General features: G+C 40.8%; 1 protein-coding gene across 1 annotated transcript in view; it reads left to right on the top strand.

Moving 5' to 3' along the window:
- DNTT (DNA nucleotidylexotransferase) overlaps positions 1–25,032 on the top strand; it is a gene marked incomplete at its 5' end in the record, with an annotated part of 94,271 nt that overhangs the window by 10,987 nt on the left and 58,252 nt on the right. Inside the window, 5 exons of the mRNA XM_081006375.1 lie at positions 2,183–2,311; positions 14,831–15,001; positions 15,670–15,741; positions 21,641–21,764; positions 24,693–24,825. Of these exons, the coding sequence (XP_080862501.1) occupies positions 2,183–2,311; positions 14,831–15,001; positions 15,670–15,741; positions 21,641–21,764; positions 24,693–24,825 (629 nt within the window). The remainder of the gene's footprint in view (positions 1–2,182; positions 2,312–14,830; positions 15,002–15,669; positions 15,742–21,640; positions 21,765–24,692; positions 24,826–25,032) is intronic.

Genomic DNA, 25,032 nt, shown 5'->3' with positions numbered 1-25,032 from the left:
CAGGCTCTTGGAATTATCTAAAATATCAAGAGAGTACAGTATAAGTTTTATATTGAAAGGAACTTGTTTAAGGTGATTAAATTATTTTCCAGGCCATGTTGATACTTAATCATGTTGTACCAGGCAAACTGAGGCTATAGGTCATAAATTGCACATAATAGACATATTCTTCAGCCTGCTCTTGCATAAAATCATTGAAACTAGAGAACTCAGAAGTTGTAAGTTTTACAAAGTTAAGAGATGACTTAACTTCCGAAATTTCCCACGCAGCACTACTGTCTTCTGAATTTCTTTAGCTGGCATTGGGTCTCTGGCAGCCCATTTAGCTGTGATATGATGTCTGCAGTTTAAAATCCACCATTAAAGTATAATTCACAGATTGTATTATTATCAAGTCTGAATGATTTTGTCGCAGCCTACTGAATCCCTTTGGGCTATTTGCCAAGTCAGGCTCAGACATACGCACACTAATTTTCCTCCTTTCAAAACACACAGCAAAAATTACCAGAAAGCTGCGCTTACTACTGCTATTAGAAATTATCCTAATACGAATGCCATTGAACAAGTAAATGAATTTCTAGTCCCCACTGGATCATATATAATGGCAACTTTTAGATGAAATATTATTAGCGGAAGGGCTTATCTAATTTGGCAAAAGTCTTTTGTCCCATATATTATAGTCATGTCTCTGATGTAGACATGGAAGAAAGCTTTTCACGCTATACCTGGTTTCCTACATCTTTGTCCTTAAATGTGTCAATACAGAATGAACCAATCTGGAATGGGTGCTTTCCCCCCCAAACGGAGATGTTCTATAATTTGACTTGGTGAATCATATTTATTAAGAAGGGGAGCAGTACTAGGTGCTCTCAAGCAACCTTAAGAATTGATTCTTTGTCAAACTCTGCTTTTCGTAAGAGGAAACCACTTATAAGCCACTTGTTCTTTGATTCTCTTGCTGGACAGCTGGGATTCAGTTGACAACTTTACCATGTTACAGTATCAGCTCAACATGGAGGCCCGCTTGTCTTTGGAAAGGAGGAAGCAATGTATTTTCCTCATTTGGGTACTGGCTGGGATAAAGAACACAGGCATGGAGAAGATTTAATACTAGTCAGAGCATGTGTGGCAATATGACTTAGCCAGTCTAACCCAGGGGCAGGAAGCCTCAGGCTCAGGGGCGAAATGTGGCTCTCCAGGTCACTTTGTGTGGCTCTCCCTAGCCACACCCTCTTTCCAGAGGCCACGCCCCTTACCAGCCCTTGATTTACATCCTGCCTTAGTATTGCTTGGTTGGAATGTGTCCTTGAACTCTAATAATGACTCTTGCTGGAGGATAGAGAGAGGTGTGTGTTGCATTAAGAAACCAGCCTAATGTACTACAAAGCTAAAAAAATTATATTCATTGTTTTGCCCAGTTTTGTCTCTGACCCTCCACACTAGTGATATGTGAATCTGAGAACGTTGCCCAGAAGGAAATGGGACCCACAGGCTGTATGTTTCTCCACCCTTCTGGTCTATCCCTATATTTCTCCAGAATCTGTGTTTTATGGCCATTTGGTCACCATAGAGACATTTTTCATAACAACTTTTTCATGGCATATGTAAAGTTTGCCCTCTGGGAGAAGGGCTACATGCCCTGGGTATGAACCCTGGGATCTCCTGGAACAACTCCTGGGCAACAGCTGCCAGTCAGTTTAGATAATACTGAGCTAATGGTCTAATCTGATATAAGGCGGGTTCCTGTGTTTCCATGGTAACTCAATACTTGAATAAAAAGCATCATGCCTGGGAATGATGGGAGATAATATGAAAGTTCTATCAGTGGTGTTGGTCCCATTATGGATCCTTCAGACACAGGCCAAATGATGCTGCGGTCATTTGGTATCTCCCATAGCTGGCAGTAAGAGGCGTTTGTGGTGTTCATTCTATATTGGGAGCATCACAGTTTGAAACTGTTGCTGTCAGAATAAGAGAAAGATGGTGTGAGAATATGGCTGGGTTTGTTCAAAAGCACATTGTCTCCACGAGAGAAACAGAAGGGGCTGTTTGCTTGAAATGTTTTGCAACATGGCGAGAAAGGAACGGAATATATTCTATAGAAATAGAAACTTGGCAATCAGGTTTTGAGGTAATTATTAGAATGACAAATTGCCCATTTCCCCTTCCTCTCTCTTTCTAGGTGGGTGAAAAGTGTTCTGCTACTTCATCCATGCAGTCAGTGGATACTTCAGTTCTTGGTACGGATAGCGTCTCCCAGTATGCCTGTCAAAGGAGGACAACTTTAAATAATTACAACAAAAAATTCACGGTAATATACATAATAACTTTCTTCTCAGAATAGAGGGTCACACTAAACCACAGGCACCTTGAGGAACTAGTTATAGACTAAAAATACATTGTTCATATAGTAATACCTACGCAAACGTCCACCTTGTGTAGCGTCCATTCCGGCAAACATCTGCAAGCAAACCTGGAAGTATCAGAATGACTCACGCATGCGCAGAAGCACAACCGCTCCGTGCAAGTGCGCAGACGTGGCGCTTTGCCCCGTATCCTTTTCGGCTAGTGACCGGGCCTCCGGAATGGATCCCGGTTGCAAAACAAGGCATCACTGTATAGCTGCCCAGGAAGCAGCAACAGCTAAGTCGGAGGATGAACAACCATCCTAGACATATTTATTAAGAAGCCTATCTTGCTTACTTTTATGGGAACTATTTCTAAATATGCACAGAGCTTTGGCACAATTCTAGTTAATGAATACATTTTTTTTTTAAAGCTAATCAATAAACCGTGGGTTTTTTTTAAGCACTTGTTCCTTTAGAATGGCTTCTTGATCTCACACAACCTTGCTGTGGTGTCATGAAGCACTCCTGGTGGTTGTGCGTGGGTCAAACAACTTTGTGGGTAGGGTTTTTCTCAATTGATCAAGAGCTGCACAATCAACTTTTCCCCACATGGCTATTTAGTTCACACACAATTCCCAGCAACATGGGATCATGTCGTGGAGAAGTAATGTAATGTTTATTGGTTTTTTAAAAAAATGTTTTTGTAATTATTGCGAACTGCTATGAGCCCAACATTTGTTGTTGGAAAAGCGGAACAGAAATATCAAATCAAATCAAATCAAGTAATTCCTATGCTGCTCAGTGTGTGTATTTGTTTGTACAATGGTACCTCGGGTTACATACACTTCAGGTTACATACGCTTCAGGTTACAGACTCCGTTAACCCAGAAATATTACCTTGGGTTAAGAACTTTGCTTCAGGATGAGAACAGAAATTGTGCTCCGGCGGCAGAGGGAGGCCCCATTAGCTAAAGTGGTGTTAAGAACAGTTTCAGGTTAAGAACGGATCTCCGGAACGAATTAAGTACTTAACCTGAGGTACCACTGTATGTGTGAATGAGTGAGAGAGACAGAGAGAGAAAATGACTTGTAAACTGCTTCAAGAATTGCTGTAGCAACTTAATTTATGCTTCCTGATAGACACAGTAAAAACGACTGTCATGTGGTTATATAACCATAGAGTTGGAGAGGACCTTGTAGTCCAATCCTCTGTTTGATGTAGGAAACCTCGAGTTAGAGGCATACCATCCCCAGTAGATGGTTGTCAGGCACTTGCTTAAAGGCCTCCAGTACAAGAGAGACCACCAACCACCTAGTGTCTAGGTCCATTGTCATTTTCTCCTTAATGGGTTGGGACAGATGGTAGCTTGTGATTATTTCAATGTGTGCCTCACTGGCATTTTCAACCTACATTTTCTGTCCCACCACTGCTATTACCAATTAACCTTTTCAGACTAGAGCTTTCCTGCCACATGGGAATAAAAAATGGTTCTGTTTTGTGATTGGCAAACACCGAAACAAGCGCATGCCTCATTTCAGTGCGTGGTTAGTTGCAATGTGGTTCTGGTCAGTGAGCTCAGCTTAGTTAAGCAAACCATTCTCTCTCAGCCAAAACCTCCCCCCCCCCCCCAATTTGTAACATTTGTTGCTGTTGTTAATTACTCTTGGCCTACTTTATAGGGTTGGAAACATTACTGAGGACTGTGTAACCTTTTGAGAACTTGTGAAAAATGCCATGTAAATGTCCTTTTCTAAGGAATCTTTCCCCACGGTATCAATAGCTGGGAAATGGGCTTTCAGATAGTAAAGTTTTTCTGCTCTTTCTGTATTATGTCAAGTGAGTATGAGCATCCTCTGTTAGGCCCTGAGGATTCTAATCATTCTAGCAAAATGAGGAACAGATTGGCTATGATGGGCTACAGACTGCAACTGACTCCAGCTGAATGTTGAATTTCATTTTCCTGAGCCACTCAAAATTCAGAGCCTGTTCAAGCTGCTGTGTTGTCCTCCTTAGTTATGAATTTTCCTCTGCAATCATTGGCTGAATATTACCCCCACAATATTATTTCAGATATGCCTAAACATAAAGATTTATTGCTTTGTTTTGGCTTTTTAAAAGTTAAGCTCTTTTGTCATTTCCCCCCTACCTCGTTAAACTGACAGCTCAAAACAAGGGCATTTATTATATAGTTTTTGTGCCTGCTTCATGCCGCATCTGAACTCGCTTGCAGAATCTCCATCTCTCTCATGTCCCTCATTAAAGTAACAGCCATGACACTTTTTGTGTTTTCCACAAGTAATACTAAGTCAAGGTGGTCTGCCTAGGGAGGATGGGAGCCGTAGTCCAAAATATTGGGAGGGCACTGGGTTGGGGAAGCCTGCTATAGCATAATTTGGAACCATTTATGAGGCCTACTTTGTATGAAGGCAAGCAACTGCTTATAGATATACAGTGGTACCTTGGTTTAAGAACAGCTTAGTTTATGAACAACTTGGATTAAGAACGCTACAAACCCGGAAGTAGGTGATTTGGTTTGTGAACTTTGCCTTGGAAGCAGAACATGTTTCGCTTCCTGTTGAGTGTGTTTCATTTGTAAATGGAGTTCCCCACTGCTATGGGAAAGCACACCTTGGTTTAAGAAAGCTTTGGTTTAAGAATGGACTTCTGGAATGGATTAAGTTCGTAAACCAAGGTACCACTGTATAGGTATTTCCAATGAATTCCAGAAGTCTGCTCAGCAGTTAGTTAAGTGGTAATGAGAATAAATGTGAGTAGAAAGTCTGTGGAGGTGAGGAACTACAACCTTCTTGGGAAAGACATAACCCGCCATGAGCCATGCTGAGCTTCTTGACTAGGCTTGCCACCTGCCCCTAGAAAAATGTGATTGTCCGTTTTTAAAGAGAAAAGTGTCCTGTGTCCTGTTTGGATGCCTTTTTTCATGTTTTCAAGCTCATCCTCCTCCTCAAAACTGTGTGGGCAGAGAGTGGGTCAGACTTGGAGAACAAGAAAGGGGGTATGCATGGCTTTGGTGGAGAGCAGGTGGAAAGAGTTTTTGTGTGCTTGAAGACAGAGACTCAGAGTCGGAGAGCTAGAGAGAGTAAGGGCTTGCTTTGAAGTCATTTCTGCACCAGGTAAAGTAATTTTTAGCTCCCCAATTCCCACCCTGACCTGCCCTGTATTTTGCCCAACCAAAGGTGGCAACCCTGCTCTCGACTCAAGTGTCAGACTGGGGAGGTGGCAGAATGAGCGCCCCCCCCTGCTGTTCTGCCCAAGCTCCTCTTGTGCCGCCTGAGTCCCCGCTGATCTGCATGTAAGTTCAGGACCAGTAAATTAGGGCAGACCGCTTTAAAATGCTGCTGCTGCATAGCAAGCTTCATGTCCAAGCAAGGGCCTCTGATGGGGACCTAAATGTCCAAGTGGGCAAATGTGGAGGCAGGTTATACTTCAAGCACCCTGGCACCAAGGCTGGACATGATTTAAAGGACAAGACCAACACTTGGAACTGGGCCCAGAAATAGGCTGGGAGCTGTTCCAACCAGGGAAGGGCTGACATAATATGCTCATAGCAGCTGTTCCCAAGGAGAGAACAACGTAACTGTATTGAACTCCTTGGAGAAAATGTAGTGTATAAATGTAATAATAATTTGTCTTGGTGACTCGCACGTTGCGTAGGCCTCATGTTCTATGTTTTACTTTTCCTGCCTTGTTTGTTGCCCTCTACAGTGAAGAGGCATTAAATTCCTCCATTGAGAATAGGCCTAATCCTTGTCTTATAAATGTTGATGTCAAATAAAATGTTATATATTTACTCCTTCAATAATAGGTCATATGGTTAGTCGGCATCCAGCGGCTACTGAGAATGCTCAGTCCTCATCCGTCTTTCGCCTCCCCCTTTTGGGTTCTCCCCACCTTTTTTTGGTACATTGGGGTTCTTCTAAGCATGCTGATATCTCCCTCTTGTGTGTAGATGTTGCTGCTTTGGCTACACAAGCAGCACTGTCCATGACAGGACATGGTAGTGGAAGTGACCCATAATGAACAATAACATTGCAAAACAAGATGATGCCTCTGAGGGGAGGGTATGCCCAGTCAGTCCATTGCAGCTGTACATGCATATAATTTTGATGTCTTTCTTCTTATTTCAAAATATAGTCCAGCTGGCTCTCAAATCCATCACTCTAAAGGTCAGTAAAATTAAACTCTGAAAGGCTGAACAGTGGCAGTTTTAAACAATTGATGACTACACCCCAGTGGGTCATTTTGTAGCACCTCAATAAATCAGATGTGTAGTTTTTTTTATTTTAAAAAAAGTTTGTGTGATACTTTTTACTGTTATTTTTTACTTATTATGTTCTCTTCATTTGAAAGCAGTTCATTGCAAGTAATAAAACTGCATTCTGAAGCATATTTTATTGCTTTGGATCTCCTGAGCTTCCACTATTCTGAAAAGCTGTGAAGGGGGGAGAGGTCTCTTTCATGGTAGATATAAGCCCTTCACTTTGCAAATATCTTCACTTGCAGTTAAAGTTTCTTAGGTGGACAGATAGTCATTTGCATCATCTGCTAGTGCTACAGCCATCATTGCGATGTCAGATGGTTTTTACCTGTGAACTACAGGGGCTTTGTGAACATCCTTCAGTAGCTATGTTTACAAAGGTCTTTCAGATGTGCCCCCCAGGTTTCTCCTCCAAATGGGGGAAATATGTGGGGTGGGGGATTGAAGGTGTACTCCCCCCTGGGTGGATGGGAACATACCTTTCTCAATCAAAGGAATAACCAGGAGATTTCAGCTCCCATTTGTTCCTTTGAAGCCCTTAGGTGGGCACGGCTTCCTGAAAACGGCGTGAGCCAAATGAGGAGGTCTGGAGGACCATCTTTGGTCTGTGAGCTAGTGGTTCCTCAGTCCTGGCTTAGTGTGCCATGGCAGAGAGCAAGGCCAGAAAACGGGCTTTTTTCCTTCTCGGAGATTAGATATTCTACATCAGAACAACCAGTCAATGCAGGATAACAGATGCTAAGGCTTGGTCAGTTGTTGACAGATCAACAGATCAACTAGAGGGCAACATAAGAATTAGCACAATGCCCACTTGTTGTGATCCCCTCCCACCTGCATGTTAATTCTACATATGTAATAGCATCTACATTAACATTATAAATTGATTTTGCACTCCCATGAAACTCTGGGAGCTGTAGTTCTAGGAATCTCAACAGATAATTCTTACCATCTTTGCATGCTATGATTTCCATGATTTTTTTTTGCAGTGCAGGAGAGACCTTAACGAGTTAAATAGGTGCAAAACTGCAATAGGTTTGCACAGTAGATATACCTTGAAATGACGAGTAAATTGCAGTGGGACCACTTAACATCTTGTGGTGAAGAACAATGCAAGAACAGCATTTACTGGGAGGATTTTCATAGCAATAGTTTTATATTTAAACTTCTGTCCCGCAGCGTTTTTATCTGGGGCCTGTGCTTTGACTGTAATTCATACATTCAGAAAAAAGATGTCCTGAAAGATTATATTCTGTGCAAATACGGAGCTGCGATGAGGCAGCAGTATAATTTACTTATACAAGCTGTGGGCAACCAACCATTAAATGACGCATTGTCTCTGGCTGAATGCCACATAGCCTGCAAATTAGGTCCAAACTGTCTTGAATTATGTGCTGGTGATAGCATCTTGTTATAACCACTTTATTTTAAGATATAAATATATTGCCTTTTCTTTCCCTTTGTAACTTGGCAATAGCTTTTTTCTTGCTGTTGCTATTTTTAGCTTTTAATGTTAGCACCGCAGTCTGTGTTGGTCTTTGATAAAGACAGGGATTTTTCACTTAGAAGTGACCCATGGGACTCTCAAACCCCATTTTTGAGCTCTCTTGTAGAATAGCGGTTGCTTTGTAAAGGCAATTAAATGTGCCATTTTCCATACTCTCAAGTCAAGCAAGAAAACAGGTGTTTTGCTAACACCGCAGCCACTCTCATGTAATGAGGCTGAAGAAATCTACTTTTCTTACAAGTAGTGGTTTTCAGCGTCTACTTCTAGGGATAAAACTTGTGCTACGTTACATCCTAAATCATAATTGTCAGGTGATGCCCAGGGCTGCAACATTTCCACACTCCTCCACACTGTGGTGTGGACCAGGGCAGAGTGGCCACAAGCTCTAATGCTTTGGATAATAAAAAATGTAGGCCAAGGGACCTCATCAGCCAACCTGACAACCAGATGGAATAAAGGAGGCCAGAGCTGCAGATGCGGCTACAGGCCATTTTGGATGGCCCAAGGAGAAACTGAGCAGTGGGGGAGGACTGAGAAAGAAAGCAGATATTAATATTGCACAGTTTGAAGTGACTGGAAGCGTAAGAACTGACTCCTATGGGAAGAAATCATGGTTCAGACCCATAAAAATATTATTCGGCGCTCTTTGAAAACAGAACATAAGCATCAAAGATACAACCTAAATATCCAGACAATGTCATGTGCTGTCCAGCACAGGACCAGCATCTTAGAAACAATAGACAGCTCCCCAAATCAAACTGTATCTCTCCTCCCCATTCCACCCTGCCTTAGCCTGCCATGGCTATGCATGGGCTGGGCCTCCACAGTGGCAGTTTCTCTTCCTCCTTGCCTGCTCTCCAGAAACTGCTACGAGCTGCCCAAGGGAGGAGGTCAGATGATCGCTCTCAGCCACTGCCTCTCAGGACAAGTGCCAGCTCCTCCTCCTCCCTGAGCTCAGTGGCGGTGGCACTGCTGGGGTGTGTGTGGAAATGCACATTCTGGGATCAGATCAGAAGCTGGGATGGCTTTCATAATTCTGGGACTGTACCTGGAAAATAGGGGCACTTGGAGAGTATGCGATGGGAGTTGTGGTCCATCAATGTCTGGAGGGCAAAGGTTGCCCAGACCTGTTGTAGACAGATGTGCATGTCTCACACATGTGTGCAAGGTGGATGGGTTTTGAGCAGACCCACCCCCCACTTTTATGTAGCATTTTCAGATTGCTAATTGTGCCTTACCTATTACTTAAGTTTCAAAAATGAAAATGTAACTTGTAACCTGTAGGCAGTTCCACAGCAGCCCTATGTGTCTTCTTGCATGATGAAGGATTAATAAATGTCCGAGAGTGTAAAATCACATGGTAGTTTTCAACTGGAGAGTCTTTAATTTCTTTCTCTGCTTCTGTAATAAATCAGTAACATGGTCACCGGCTACCCTCTCTGAGCAAAGGATTCTTCACACATTAAAGCACCAAGACCTTGTTGCCTTCCTGTCTCTTTCCATAAGGCACAGCTCAAGCCTGCAGTGTGATTTTTATGAGCCAAAACAAACATTGTTATTCTCTCCCCAACCCTCCAAGAAGGTTGGTTAGCTTAGAATATTAATACTGAACTGCAATAAAATGCAGAAGGACATTTTTCTTATAGACAAATACAATTTAATTCTGAGAACAGAAAGTAGTTAAGGCTGGCACAAAGGGCGGAGCAATCCTGTGGTTCATTACAAACAGTTTTTGAATTGTACTGGCCTTGGGCCATTACTCATGAGAATAAGAAAGTGGATGTTTGACTATAGACTGAATACCAATTGCCTTACTATATCCGGTATGTGGGTGATGGGAGATTGTTCTTTTTTTCCATTAACGTAGCATTTCATTATTTTGTCCCCATCCCTAAAAGAGTCTGTTGTGTCACTGACTTTGGTAAACAAGTAAATTATTTTTAATGCAGTTTAAATCTGACAACTTGGTGACAATATCTTCTAAATAACATTTTATTTGTAGTGTAGAAAGTGTTCAGGGAAGAGAAATTCACAAACTGATGTGTTGAAACAATAAAGTAATAGAGGGGTCTCTGTGAACCTTAGCACTATGTAGAAGTTGCTTGCTCTGAATGTGGAAGGTCCTGTACGAGGGGCCCAATCCACCGGGAAAGTAGCCTATGAAAGAAATGACTGACAAAGTCTTGAGATCTATTTCTGCAAACTTCGATTCGTTTATGGAAAACTTTCCCCCTCTGAGGTATGGTTGGTGCTGACTTTGTGGCCATTTTCTCCTCTGCAGTTAAAAAATATGCAAATGACAAGCATGCAGTTTTGTTTAGTTGTATAGTTAACACCAAAAACAGAAACTGTAATCTTTTTATGGCCAACTTCTAGAGTTGGAGACATCTGTAAAATGCTTTTATAAGAGGTGAAAACTGGATCAACTTTGCAACTAATTAAAATCTCTTGGAGGTGATGCATGGACCAGAAATATTACAGCACTGCAGGAATCTGGGGTTCTCCTCTGTACTAGATTAATGTAAATGAACTGTTTTTCTATGTTGCTTTTAATACACAGTATGGAAGATATCCTTTTTATTAAGATGTTTGGCTATGTTGCTTTTTAATACACAGTGTGGAATTTTTACAGACAGTAAAAATTATCCGTATCATATACTGATGTGGTATCCTACTAGGATACAAGCCAATTAAATATTTGTTAAATCCAAACAGTTAGCAGTGCTTTCCTTCTCCCTTGATTCTGATTACATGGCAGTGAGAAGAGATAGAGGTGGTGAAGCAGATTTTTATTTTATTCTAATCCCGAGCAAATAAATCAAAACATGCCAAAATGTGTCTTACAGGGAAAAGGCAGTCCTACAATTTCTTTCAGCGTTTGCTGGCAGTGGTTTGTTTAGGGAGGAATACATATTCAAACGTTAGTCTGATTGTTTATTTAAAATGTCTTAATGAGCTCTTGGGTAGTTGGAGAAAACACAGAGTAATGAAAACATCACTGAAATGAAGGCTTTGATGACATCTTTTAGCTGACTGTCAAGAATGTTTGAGTAGACGTGGCATTTTAGTTTTCTTCTCAGTTTAAGGCAGTAACACATTTTCCCTCAAGACCTGTCCACCCACTAGCAGAAAGCAAGGAGTAGCCTACCTAAAATAGCAATGGCATTATGCTTTCTGTCATTTAACTTGATAGCTTAAGCAAGTGCAACGTGACTGGGCCATTGCTTTCCCTCTCTTTCTTTTTTCCACTTAGATTGCCTTTGTTCTTTAAGGCAGCTTTAATTATTTCTTGTGCGAACCATGATGTCCTTTGCTACACCCATCATGCACTGGCATTATTTGAAAAAGTTCTGCCTCTGGATAACTCCTCTCCATGATACAGACATACCTTGGTTTTCGAACAGCTTAGTTCTCGAATGTTTTGGCTCCCCAACACCGCAAACCTGGAAGTGACTGTTCCAGTTTGTGAACTATTTTTGGAAGCCGAATGTCCGAATGGGCTTCCGATTGGCTGCAGGAAGCCGCACTTTGGTTTCTGAATGTTTTGTTTCAATGGATGTTTGTAATGTTAAAAAATATAGAAGAAGAAGAAGAAGAAGAAGAAGAAGAAGAAGAAGAAGAAGAAGAAGAGAAAGAAGAGAGACCTCTCCGCAAAGACCGAAATTATGGCTTCTACACACACACAAATATGACAAGAGGCCCATTTCATTTTAACGGACAGGCTATCCCCCCCCCCCCCACTGGTTGGTAATCATAATCCAAAGGGAGAATAAAATTTGTCAGCAGTACTTTCTGCTCTCTGTGCTCTACATGAAGTTATACTGGAAGGGGTGACGGTAATATCCTCATTTGCTCAGGAGGAAGCAATCGCTGCAAGAGCAAATAGGAAAATAATAGAGCTCGTGGAAGGTGAGTCAGTAGCAGCAACAGCAGCTGGCGAACTCATGATTTGCCAAGAGCATCTGGCAAGGTGAAGCAAGCATGAGTGTGCTTGGATGCGTTTCCCAGCCATTTCTACTTGCGTTGGCATCTGGAGGACTGCATCTGCTCCTTCCTTCCAGTGGCTAGTACAGACAGGGCAGGTCTTTATTACAAGTGTTTCCCCATTAAGAGGGTAATATGTGAATCATTGTAATAATGCATTCCTCAAGGAAAGACCCTACAAATGTTTGAGGTTCAATACACACCCACACAGGCAGTTTAGTAACAAACAGAGGTATTTGGGTCAAAATGTAGCAAGATCAACTTTCTTCTACCTTGACTGAAAGTGCAAAAAAGCAGAGGGAGGCAAATGAGACTTCCCAAAACATAATATGCTCTCTGAGTGAAACATCTGCCATGTTTTTCTATGATGGAAGTGAAAACAGGTGTCAAATGCGTAGGGGGGAGCCGATTATTTCTAAGTATGTGAAAGAGACAGAAACAAGCTTAAATAAGAGTTTTCATTTTATTTTCAAAGTGTTCTGTAATCTAGTTCTTATACTGCAATTTGCAGAAGTCATATTTTACCATTCAAGGTAAACAACATGGTTTGGATGAATAGTGTACAAGAGCCAAACTAGACATGACATTTGTTATGTTGTCTGCTTTTCTACAACTCATTCTTTATTTTATGAATAGCTGGTGCACTTGGGGCTGGTGAGTTTCCCTCCTATAGGGTGAGGGGTCCTAGTTGGGACTGTGATGGGGCAAAGAGTTAAAATAGAGGTGGCTAACCAATGGCCTTCTAGATGTTACTGAACTACAATTCCCATCATCCTCTGACAGAAGAACATAAGAGACTGCCCCAGAATGAACTTAATTTAGGTTCATCTTACCTGGCAATTATGAGAACTTCTTTTTGGTGTAGTTCAGAAATTCAGTGAACTTTGTGACACTTAAGTACTTTGTTTCAAACACTGATCATCTTAAGAGAAACTAGTATACTTAAAAAGTTTTGAAAGGTTTTTTTTTAAAGAAACACACACATTGATCTGCCACTTGAACATTTCAGTATGTTATCTAACCTTGCCAGACGTTACAGTGTGCCCTAGACATTTTTGGTTTGTGCTTTTGTTTTCTCATCAGACCTAAGATTCTTGTCATGCCTTGCCTAATATCTGACAAGCCTGGCATTATCTAGGTTATCCCCCCCCCCCATGAAAACATAACTCGACAATGAGTGAACATAACATACATTGTTGTCAACAGACATAATGCACCGTCTTAGTCCGGTACACTTTAACAGGAAAGGATTTGACATTTGCGAACTTTCCTTGCATTTCAGTGGCCCAAACTGGACTCCCAAATTAGTTTGAGGCGGCAACAAGATGTTATCTTGGCAAATGCATTTCTCCAAACTCACATTTGCCAAGATAACACGTTTACTGAACTGAGACAGCACATTATATTGTCCACTGAGAACAATGGCTGCTAAAGGTCTGTGTAGAAGACAGATCTTTGGTTGAGTTTTCTTGCTTTAATTGTAAAAAAGGGGTCCAACAATCAAGATATCATTAGGCTTGTCAGATGTTATTAGATAAGATGTGATAACACTCTTAGGCCCATTGGAGGACCAGTTAACACAAAACCATGGTCATGTAGTGGTAAATTTTGAAGTGAAGGTGAAGGAGCTAATAATGAAAGCCCCCCTAACCCCAAAAATGGAAACAGCTGTGTCAAGCCATTATTTATTCACTGCCTTCCCAAACAGCAATACTACATGATAACAACCAATGTATTAGGATCAGAACAACGTCATTCTATGTATAGTTTCCATGGGAGTAATTTCCACTGAACACAACAGTGCTCACATAGGTTTGACTCATAAAACACATTGAGCTTTAATGAAAGGTCTTCAGCTAGCTGAAATACAGCTTATAACTTTTTGATAGAAAGTGCCCATCATCTTGCAAAGAAGTGTTTCCATTTAAACTGCTAGCCTGAAGTTGGAACCCTATCAAAGAAAAGGAAAGAAATACTCAGGCTGTGCTTGTTTATATTCCTCATTCCCTTCGTTGGGCACTTCCCTGGGCACCTTCAGACTATTACCATTTTGTGGGAGGTTTGTGCAGTTAGTGGATTAAAGCACTCTTTTGTCCTAGCAAAACAAGCCCACTTTAAAAAAAGAAATGGACTTTGTGTGGTTAGGGAGATGATGTGGAAATGACTTCAGTGTGAATGCTCCTTGCCATATAGCCTTCTTGTAAAACAAACCAGAATGCATGCTTAATAAAGACAAGAACTGTGAAAGCAGATCAGGACCAATGCTCAATATATAAGAGCCCCAGATCAATTTTTGTACCTACTGACTCTTCCCCCTCACCCACCATTTCCTCCCCTCAATTGTTTTGAAGAAACAAAGATGTCACACCATGACATACTTGACAAAGAGGATTTGGGCAGATTTCTCAGTATTACAGAAGCTGCAGTATTTCACCTTTCCTGCCTCTGGTGTTTTGGTCAAATTGGTGGTGATATGTCACCTATTCCTCTTTAGGTCAAAAAGCCACAAAGCAGTTCATGGAAAGGTCCTTTTATTAAGTGTACCTAAGAGCAAAATGTCACAGACAGTTACTAGCTACGTTACATACACTGCTGTCTAAGGAAGTCTGTGCATCAGCTTGCAAGTTTTAAACTTTCTGTGTATGGAATGTATGAGTGTCAGTTTTTTAACAACTCATTCTCTGCTTCTGTCCTCATTCCTTGCCCCCCCCCCCCAGGATGCGTTTGAAGTACTGGCTGAAAACTATGAGTTCAGAGAAGATGAAGGGCATTGCCTTGCATTTAGGAGAGCTGCTTCTGTGTTGAAATTTCTTCCTTTTGCTGTCGTTAGAGTAAGTGATATTGAAGGATTGCCTTGGATGGGAGAACAAGTCAAAGCTATCATAGAGGTAAGTTATAATGCCTTTAAAAACACACACAGATACACTGTCTTTTTAGTGTTTTGATGTTAGCAGGATTGTCGAATGAAGGTAGAAAACAATTAAAGAACAGGTATTGTGGGATGAATAATAAACCCAATTAAATGAAGGCTACAAACGCTGGACAATGCATTTAGCGATAACTTGATTCTGACCAAGCTAAGCCTCCTAGAGCAAAATATATATAGGAGACTTAGTTTGGTCAGAATTGAGTATACACTTCCAGAGTTAATGCCCAGGCTTTTTAGACTTGTCTACCTATGTCCTATCTGGAACCAAAGGGGGGACATTGTTTGCCAGCTGTAGAATATATTGGCATTATTTTCAGCTCTCCTGACTCCACGACTTAGACTGCAGCCTTCAGGGGTGCCAACTTGGCCCCGCGACTGTGCAGCATGCATGGCCCTGGCACTGAAATTTGTGGGTGCCTGGCCCCTTCATGGGGAATTTTGTGGGTGTTTGGGTACCCATGGCCCAGGGAATTGGCATCTATGGCAGCCTTCATCTTAAAAGAAAACTGCCAAGCTTTTAGAAGTTAAGTTTGTAAACATGACCTCATCAGACTTTATTCTCCTATAAACAAACCCTATAAAAAAACCTTTCTACAATAAAGATCTGTATGCATCTCATATATACAGGATATAATAGAAGATGGGGAGAGTCCTCGAGTGAATGCTGTGTTAAACAGTGAAAACTATAGATCAATAAAAGTAAGTCTATTTTGCTCTTTTCTTCTTTTGCACATAGAATTGATCTTCTAGCTTGCCCCCCTAATGTGTTGCCTTCCTTTCCATTCAATGTGCACAATCGCTTGGTTTCAGACAAGAAGGGAAATCTTATTATTTCAGTCAATGGATCAAATGAGAAAATGACTGCTTAAGTGTACATGTTCTCTCTGTTGAAACAAATGAAATAGCTTTTACAGGCAAAGGAGCATCACATGTCTATTAAAGTTCTCAATCCTGTAAGAATTACTAGATGGAAACTATAAGAAAACAAATATTAAATGTTAATTTAGATTTTTATATATATATATATATATATATATATATATATATATATATATTTCCAGTACAGTATTTCAATGCCACTTTTCAGGGCCAAAGTTATTCTGAGGTGTCTGACATACAAAGTTAATATATAAAATATGTTACAATGAATGCTCAAAGTCTGGTGAATTTTGACATTTACACATAAATCCTGGCTTCAAAGAAGAATTTTATGACTGTCCAAATTATATATGTCAACATTTGTACAACTGAGCAACATTTTCTCTCCTTCTCACACACAGAGGTTAGTTGGATTTGGGGGAAATGGCTATTAAGAAGAAACTGAGTATAATTTCAAGGTTTTTAAAAATATATATTTAAAAAGATTTCAGAACAATTACACCACACTTATTTTCCTCATGTAGAAAATGTAGATTCTCAACAGTTTGTGGGGTGGTAATACAGCTGTGAAAAAAATGACACACACACACACACACACACACGTAACAGAATTTCATTCTACAAATAGTTTACTACAACCAGAAACTGCAAGTAGCATTGCATAGCTTGACATCAGAAGAACAAAATGAGCAAAAAGATAGAAAGGAAGATGCTTGGATCAGAGAAAAAAGAGAAACAAACAAGCACTAGCCAACTCACAAGACATGTTACAGCCTCACCTACTGTTGGGAAAGAACAGAATATGTTCATAGACAGTATACATTGATCAGTAGTTTTTGTTTTTTGTTTACCTTTTCTGACCAGGAACTCACCTTTAACCCAAACATGCCTTTGGGACCCATTTCTTAATTTTTTAATCATCTATCTATATGACGGTAGCACTGCAACCAAGACTCACTTTATATCAAGCTAACACTTAATAATAGGTCCCAACCCATGGACTGAAGACCAATGATCTGAATCTCTTTGCACATTGTAACTTTTTCTGCATCTCTTTTCAATGGTAGGTGTACCATTCTTCTGTAAATTCCAGAGCACATCTGCAATCTTTTCTTCAGGTGGACAATACTGAATGTCAACAATTTCTTGTTAATGCCTGCTAAACCTTTTCAGACTCTTGATTGTGCTTGAACACTGATATTGGTTCAGGTCTATCCCGTCTTAAATTTAATCTAAATGGCTTCTTGATGTACTTTTGCACCTGCGACAAATTATTCTTCCATTGAGGGAGGTGCATCAGCTGCATCCTTTCAACTGGTCCAGCTAATAGTTCCTTCCCCATGTTGATGGACTTGAGAGTGGTGGCACCCCCAGCCTAGTCAGCCTCCACATGTCCAATTCTCTTTTAATCTACAGTTGCTGGCAGTTGCAATTTCATGTGGATTTTCCCCCCTTGGCTACCATATCCCTGTTTACCATATATATATCCCTGTTTACCATATTCCCCTTGGTTACCATATCCCTGCCTACTTCAGCCTACTTCTATGGTGGTTTTCACTTTGTTTGAGCGCCTCACTTGAGCATTCATCCTGATTTGTTCTGCACAAAGCTTGCATGGAGGTTCTGTGATGTCTGCTGTTCACTGAGCAATGGTTCTGATTTGTTTGTGTGGAAATTATATGACTTTCCATCAATCCATTGTTGTTGTCCCACACTTTCTAGCACATTTCCCCATCAGTTTCCTTGCTTTTTTACTTGTACATTGTAGTGCAAGGGTGCCAGAGTACTTGAACCTACTTTAATTGTGCAAACCTAAATTTGCTGGTATGTGATTGAATTCCTCCCACAAAATAGTTACAATCTGGAGTGGACCTTTGTATCTTTTCCAAGCTGAAATGTCCCAGTATGATTGAGATATTTTTGTTTCCAATTAAAGCTCCTGTCCTCCTTTCCTTCCATCTGGATGCTAGAGTGATTTGTGATGTTTCCCAGGTCTTTCATTTCAAAATGTTGATTTGATTTGCATATTATCCTATTGCTTGTATCACTTTTGTTAAAAGCAAATCATTATATCAACAATGAAAAAGCAGCCCACATATGCCCATTTATTCTCTTGTTTTCTGGAGTGCAAGTTTGGATTGGTTTTACCTTGTATGAATCATTCCTTGGTAAGTACTTCATTTATTTTCTCATTCCGTGCTCCAGCAGCCAGTTTAATTCCATAGACACTCTTCTGAGGTTTACACATGAGGTTCTTGTCCTTTAAATGGGGTGGCTGGTCCATGTCTTCCTTTACGGCTCCAGGCAAGAAGGCAATATTTATGCCTAGGTCCTTGATTTGCATCCCCCTTCTGGCTGCCACACTTAGGAGTGCTTTTATAGTGATGTGCTTTACAACTCGGATGAATGTTTCATCATATTCTTTGGCCACAAATCTATAAACGGAACACCTCTTCTGCACTGCGTATTATTTTAAATGTCCATTTACATCCTATAGTTTTCCGTCCAGGTAGCAACAGGGTGAGCATCTATGTCTTATCATTGTGAAGGTTTTGGTTCTCTCCTGCTGTTGCCTCTTTCTGCTTCCTGGCCTCATTGTTGGGCAGATTTGAGATTACTTTGCAGGGTGAAATTTCAACATTTTCCCTCTCTTGGCAAAACCTTTGGCTGTTCCAGTTGAATACCAGGCACCCATTGCTATGCTAGTTTTGCAGGGCCATCCCAATACATTTTGCTGCCCGATAGGAAGGGGGAAAAAGCATCCCCTGCAATTCCACATCCAGCAGATGGCCATGGCATAGTTCTCTAGTGTTTCGTATCCTGTTCCTGTTGATAGGCTTTCACTTCCTTTCCTTTGTATTCCTCCTATTGTCTGTGCAGAGTGTTTGCAGCTTCCATTGAAACTTGTTTCTGGATGCTGCCATAAGCTCTAATAATTTTTCAAGCATCTCGTTTTTCTGCTTCACGAGAGACGTGACAGTGTGCCTGGAATAGTCTTCCATGAAGGTCACCAGGTATTTGCTCCCACTTGGCATGTGAGTCCTCTTGGGTTCACAAATGTCACTGTGGATACTTTCCAAAGAATGAGTAATCTTGCTTTGGATGCTTTTGGGAAGTAGGGTGCTTTCACTTTTATACAGCACATGCCCTACACTCCAGTGGCATGACAACATCCTTGTCTCCTTTGCTGAATTTTGTTTTGTGAACTCCTCTATGGTCCCTGTAGTTCTCTGTCCTAGGCATCTGTGCCACAAGCGGGTGCTGAATAGTATTTCAGCCTGCTTGTTCTTGTAAATGAATTTGTACAGGGGTTTGTTCACAATTGACTTCTGATTTTTGTTCTTCTGGTAATGGCCTCTTACCTGGCCTGGAAGGTAGGCAGTGGTTGCAGCCCAGCACGGCAGCCCCTCACACACCTGATGGTCAAATTGACTTCACCATGGTGGCCTGCCATTGGAACGCCTCCCCGGCTGGCTGCCATCCTGGTGTTTGAATTTGCCCAATCAGGGGCAAGCTGAGGGTGGGGGTGGAGCCTGGGTGGTGGACCTGAGTGGAGAAGTCTTCACTCTGGCCCGCCTCCAGGAGCTAAAGGCTGACTGGCCCCAAGGATGGCACAATGGAAATTTACAAATTTGTGATAAGATGTACAAAATTCATACTAATCTGAACATCAGGTTTTGGGGAGATGTGCAAGTTTCTCCATCCCATTTTACTGAAGGTGCAGAAAGCAGAAGCACAAGTTATCAGGATTAATTTTTACTTGTGAGTAAGTTTAGTTGGCTCCTTTGAGACTAATTTCAAAGGAAATTTCTTTGTCCTGAAGTGTAAGTGCAGGTAAAACTACTCACTAACAGAAAGACAGTTATCAGTGAATCTAACTTGACTCACAGTTTTAAAAGAGACAATATTCTTTAGAGGAAGAAAAGTTTTTAATTTTGTTTCCTTTTACTATCATTGATAGCCCATTTTTTATATAAAAAAGAAAACCATTCTAATCTTTACACAAGAACTAATACAACTTCTTGGAATCCTACAGATCCCATTAAAACACTGCTAAGCAAACAAAGTACTAAAAATTAATAGATAAGGATCTAAATAATTTCTGAAAAATGAGATTACAAAATACAATTACTCTTCCTCATAAACAGAAAGCTGCCCACAAAGAGTAGGTAATTTCACTCTTTATATCTTAAATGTCGAGTAATATGTATTTTAAATTGTCCAGGATTTCCATCCCCTTCTTTTCTTTATCATAATTGCTTAAAAAAATAGTCTCATTAGAAAGACAAGATAAAATTAGCATGGACCATGTTTCAAAGGCTGGACTCACTAGGAAGAGAATTATAATGGGACTTTACAGACAGGTCTCAAGACGAAAGAATGACTGTGAAGCATTGAGGAAACACCACATTGATAAAATAGATATAAAAGTGCATTGTTCATGTAGGATTCATATCTGGACATGTTTGCTGTACTTCACTTTTCCTATAAAAATATTACTATAGCAATTGTCAATTAGTCAAACGCATTATTTGGAATAATCTACCAGGACTTTTCTCCTGTAAAAGCTTCAGTGAATGGAAGGAATAAGACTCAGACAAGAGTATGGATGTGCTTTTGAATAAGTCCTGTTAATTCCTGTAAGACTTGTGCAGGAGAAGCTGCCAGTGGGTGGTGCCTATTTCTGGCTAGCTAGCTATATGATGTTTCTTGAATATCTAATAGAATCATAGAGTTGGTAAAACTTTTGAGGCTAACTAGTTCCACCCCTCCATTCAGTGCAAGACTTGAAGTTCTCGTACATAAGTTTAGTGAGTTTTGTTTATTTAATTTATGAGTAATAGTAATAAGAATAAGAATAATAAGAATAATTTATACCCCGCCCATCTGGCTGGGTTTCCCCAGCCACTCTGGGCGGCTTCCAACAAAATATTAAAATACAACAATTCATCAAATATCAAAAGCTTCTCTAAACAGGGCTGCCCTCAAATGTCTTCTAAAAGTCAGATAGTTGTTTATTTCCTTGACATCTGATGGGAGGGCATTCCACAGGGCAGGTGCCACTACTGAGAAGGCTCTCTGCCTGGTTCCCTGTAGCTTCGCTTCTCACAGTGAGGAAACCACCAGAAGGCCCTTGGTGCTGGACCTCAGTGTCCAGACAGAACAATGGGGGTGGAGACGCTCCTTCAGGTATACTGGGCCAAGGCCACTTGCATATCTTGATGATACTGTCTAAACACCAAACCCTCCCCAATGTTCTGTCTGAGCAAACATTGTCGCTTGCCAGATAGGACAATACCCCCTTTTCCTCTTCCCCCCATGTGCTGTTCTGCGGGCTTTGCCAACACGCTCGAGCCAATGTCAAAGTGCAGGAGAGGGGGCACATGGGAGAGGAGAGGGAGGAAATTGCCTTGGCAGGGCTTCCATTGGCGAGGTGTATTAGGAGAATCCTGTCCCAAGAGTGGCAGAAAGGTTTGACACTGGAAAATCTGAAGATCTGCGTACAACAGCATTAAGAGTCTTTGTCATCTCCATAATTCATGCAATCCTACCAGACATGAACTCTGTGGTCATCATTTGCAATGGAGTTGGGGCAATGGGATTGAGACTCTTTCCTTTGTGCTGAAATGCCAAAGAGGGAAACATGGAAGCATTGTTGTCCACAGCTATCCCAAAGCTCCACAGCTCATTAAACTGAGCATCATTCCATTCTATCTAGCTCTTCACTTCTGTTTTTGGAGTGGGACTGAAGACATCTGAGAAGTGGTACAGGATGGGTTTCCGGACACTGGAAGAAGTAAAATGCGACAAGAACTTAAAACTGACAAGAATGCAAAGAGCAGGTAATGTCCTGTTACCATGGAATCTAGGTTAAGTTTTGAAAGCAGCATGGAACAGAATAGCTATTACTGATGAGTGTAAAAATATGATCTATTTCCTCCACATATGTCTTACATATTTATTGGCTATTCACAGAATATGTAATAAAGCTGAATATTTTTTACCAGAACATGCTTGTTTTGAAGATCTCTATTTCCCATGATAAATTACAAGGTCAATCATCCTAGGTAATATAAAGAAAACTCTCCTGATTGGTTTTAGGTTGGAAAATGAGATGTTTCATATTTTAACTCAATAAACATTATGTTGATAGGAAGCATTCTCTTGTTAAAATGAAATAAATTAGTATTGCCAACAAATATTGTTCTAAGCCACAAAATAACTGCACAAGAATCACATAAATTGGATTTTATGCTATAAATAAGTCGAATTCTGTTTCTTTGGTAGCTCAGTGCTCAGAGAGAATGTGCCATTTATTTGTTTTATTTGTCTTGATGATAATCTTCTCTTCTTCCCTTCCATCTTACTTAAATGTTCACTTTTTCCTTCAGCAAAAACAAAACCTAACCATCAGTCCTTCAATGCCAACCATGAGCTAGAAAATAGAGTTCTGGCCTCCGGAATTTTACAATATCTGTCGGTTCAGTTTTCAGGAAGAATTTTAAATGAAACTTCATACTCAAAACTGTTTGACCATCTCAGTGTGTTACCTCTCATTTTGCATAAGATATATAAAAAATGCATACTTTTTACATAATATGTACAACAATATAGACTTATTATTTGAGGCCTTCTGTTTCAGTGGCCCTTTGTCTGGTTTCAAAAAGAAGCCATTTTTGGATTGAGTTTATTCTGTATGAAAACTAATCACTGAACAATTTCAGCCCCTTTCTTCCCCTGTGTGTTCTGCCCCCCAAGGCTCCCTGCTCTCAAATGTCGCAGGCAGCTCTGTGGTCTAAACCATTGAGCCTCTTGGGCTTGCCAATCGGAAGGTCAGTGGTTCGAATCCGCATGATGGGGTGAGCTCCTATTGCTCTATCCCAGCTCCTGCCAACCTAGCAGTTCAAAAGCACGCCAGTGCAAGTAGATAAATAGGTACCTCTGTGGCAGGAAGGTAAACTGCATTTCCATGCAGTCTGGTTTCTGTCATGGTGTTCCATTGCACCAGAAGCAGTTTAGTCATGCTGGGCACATGACCTGGAAAGCTGTCTATGGACAAATGCCGGCCTGAAAGTGAGATGAGCATTGCAACCCCATAGTCGCCTTTGACTGGACTTAACCATTTAGGGGTCCTTTACCTTTTACCTTTACATAAACTCTGTAGTCCTGCTTTGTGTTTTCAGTGTTGCAAGACTCCTAGAGCCACGGATCTCATGAGAGTGCCAAGTGCAAGTTCCTTAACCAGAGCTAGCCATCCATTTTCTTTCAGATTCTTATTCCTGTGCTGCCCCCATCTCACTGGCAGTACAATAGGTATAGATAGCCACATTTCCCCCTTAACTGGAAAAATCTCATTCTTCAAGACTTCACTTTTCTGTTTTGAAAACAAGGATGGTCTTATTGCAGTCGACATCATTACCTATATTTTTACATCCTCTTTTTGTGTGGATGGGAGGAAACCTCATGGAGCAGGTTGCATCATCATCATCATCATCATTTATTATTTATTCCCCGCCCATCTGGCTGAGTTTCCGCAACAGTATAAAGTAGCCAATCAAAAATAATCAGATAGAACTCTGGAAAAGGACAAAACGTGAATAAAACCAGGCATCACTCTTAACAATGCAGTCCTATGCATGCTTGCATACCAAAGCAAGCATCATTGAATCCATTGTACAGTGGTACCTCAGGTTAAGTACTTAATTCGTTCCGGAGGTCTGTTCTTAAACTGAAACTGTTCTTAACCTGAAGCACCACTTTAGCTAATGGGGCCTCCCGCTGCTGCCGCGCCGCCAGAGCCTGATTTCTGTTCTTATCCTGAAGCAAAGTTCTTAACCTGAAGCACTATTTCTGGGTTAGTGGAGTCTGTAACCTGAAGCGTCTGTAATCTGAAGCGTATGTAACCCAAGGTACCACTGTATCTGGAAACAAACTAACACACTGCCACCCAAAGAATAGCAACGTCAGTGCTAAACAAGTCTTTTTTTGTGAAACTTTCCAACGACAAAGATCACTAGAGAAATCTCTACCCACCCATTCATTATAGGAAGCAGGGACTTGTAGAAAGGCTGCATGGCAGATCTTAACATCACGGCAGGTTTGTGTATTTGGATCTGAACCGCCTTAATGAGGAAACCTTCTGGGAGAGGCAGATTAAAATATTGTAAAATGGTTGACCCTGTGGAGCTTGTGCATCTTCCAGTGATGTTTAATGGAGCTTTTATTTTGAAACAGAGGACACGCAGAATTGTCACATAAGAAAATAGTCTCCTTTAAAATAAAACAAAATCTTGGATATTTCCTTTCCCCTGCATTCTATTTAAAAATATATATTTTTTCCTGGTAAAATGTCTGCATTTAGTTGAAAAATGCCACTCATTTAGCATAGGATCAAAAGCTCACTGACTCCTGTCGCTTAGGGGAATTTTCTTGCAATGATATCACTACTTTGCAGGAAATTTGACACACATATTTACATTCATGGAATATTAGCCAGCTTTTGGTTAGAAAACAACAATGGTGAATGAACTGTTAGCGAAAGTTATTTATTGACCTTGGTACATTTCCATAATATATTATGATCATTATTCCAAGCCTACGAGGTAGCTAATTTTTAGCTTAGATGGCAAGCAAAGACTGACAGTGAGTTGAGCAACATCCAATTAGTCCCTGCTTCATCTGGGACTTGAACTTAGGCCTCCTAGATTTTCAAGCTTAATATGTTGTCCACTAGACTATGCTCATTATACCAAACTTAAATTGCTTTTCAGGATTCCTGCACTATGAAGACCTTGTTAGCTGTGTATCTAAGGCAGAGGCAGATGCAGCAAGCCTAATTGTTAAGGAATCTGTGCAGAGATTTTCCCCCAGTGCTTTGGTAACTTTGACTGGTGGTTTCAGAAGGTATGTATAATGAACCATGAGCCCTTTGGCCACCTTTGATTTGTGGGACATCATGTCCCAAAGGGTGACGTGGGGGGTAAAGCTCTCTTGGGACCAATCTCACATACTGTCCATCCTCCGAGGCCTCAATAAAGCTGCCCCCCACCAGTCATCCTTCCCCCGCTCCAAAAACCAGGTCATTAAAAGCTTCCATTGTCCAGGTATCTA

This window comes from Podarcis pityusensis, assembly GCF_964106645.2.
Source record: "Podarcis pityusensis genome assembly, chromosome: 5".
Classification (NCBI taxonomy): Eukaryota; Metazoa; Chordata; class Lepidosauria; order Squamata; family Lacertidae; genus Podarcis; species Podarcis pityusensis.
Note: the sequence above shows the minus strand (reverse complement) of the source record. Positions and strands in the feature narration are given on the sequence as shown.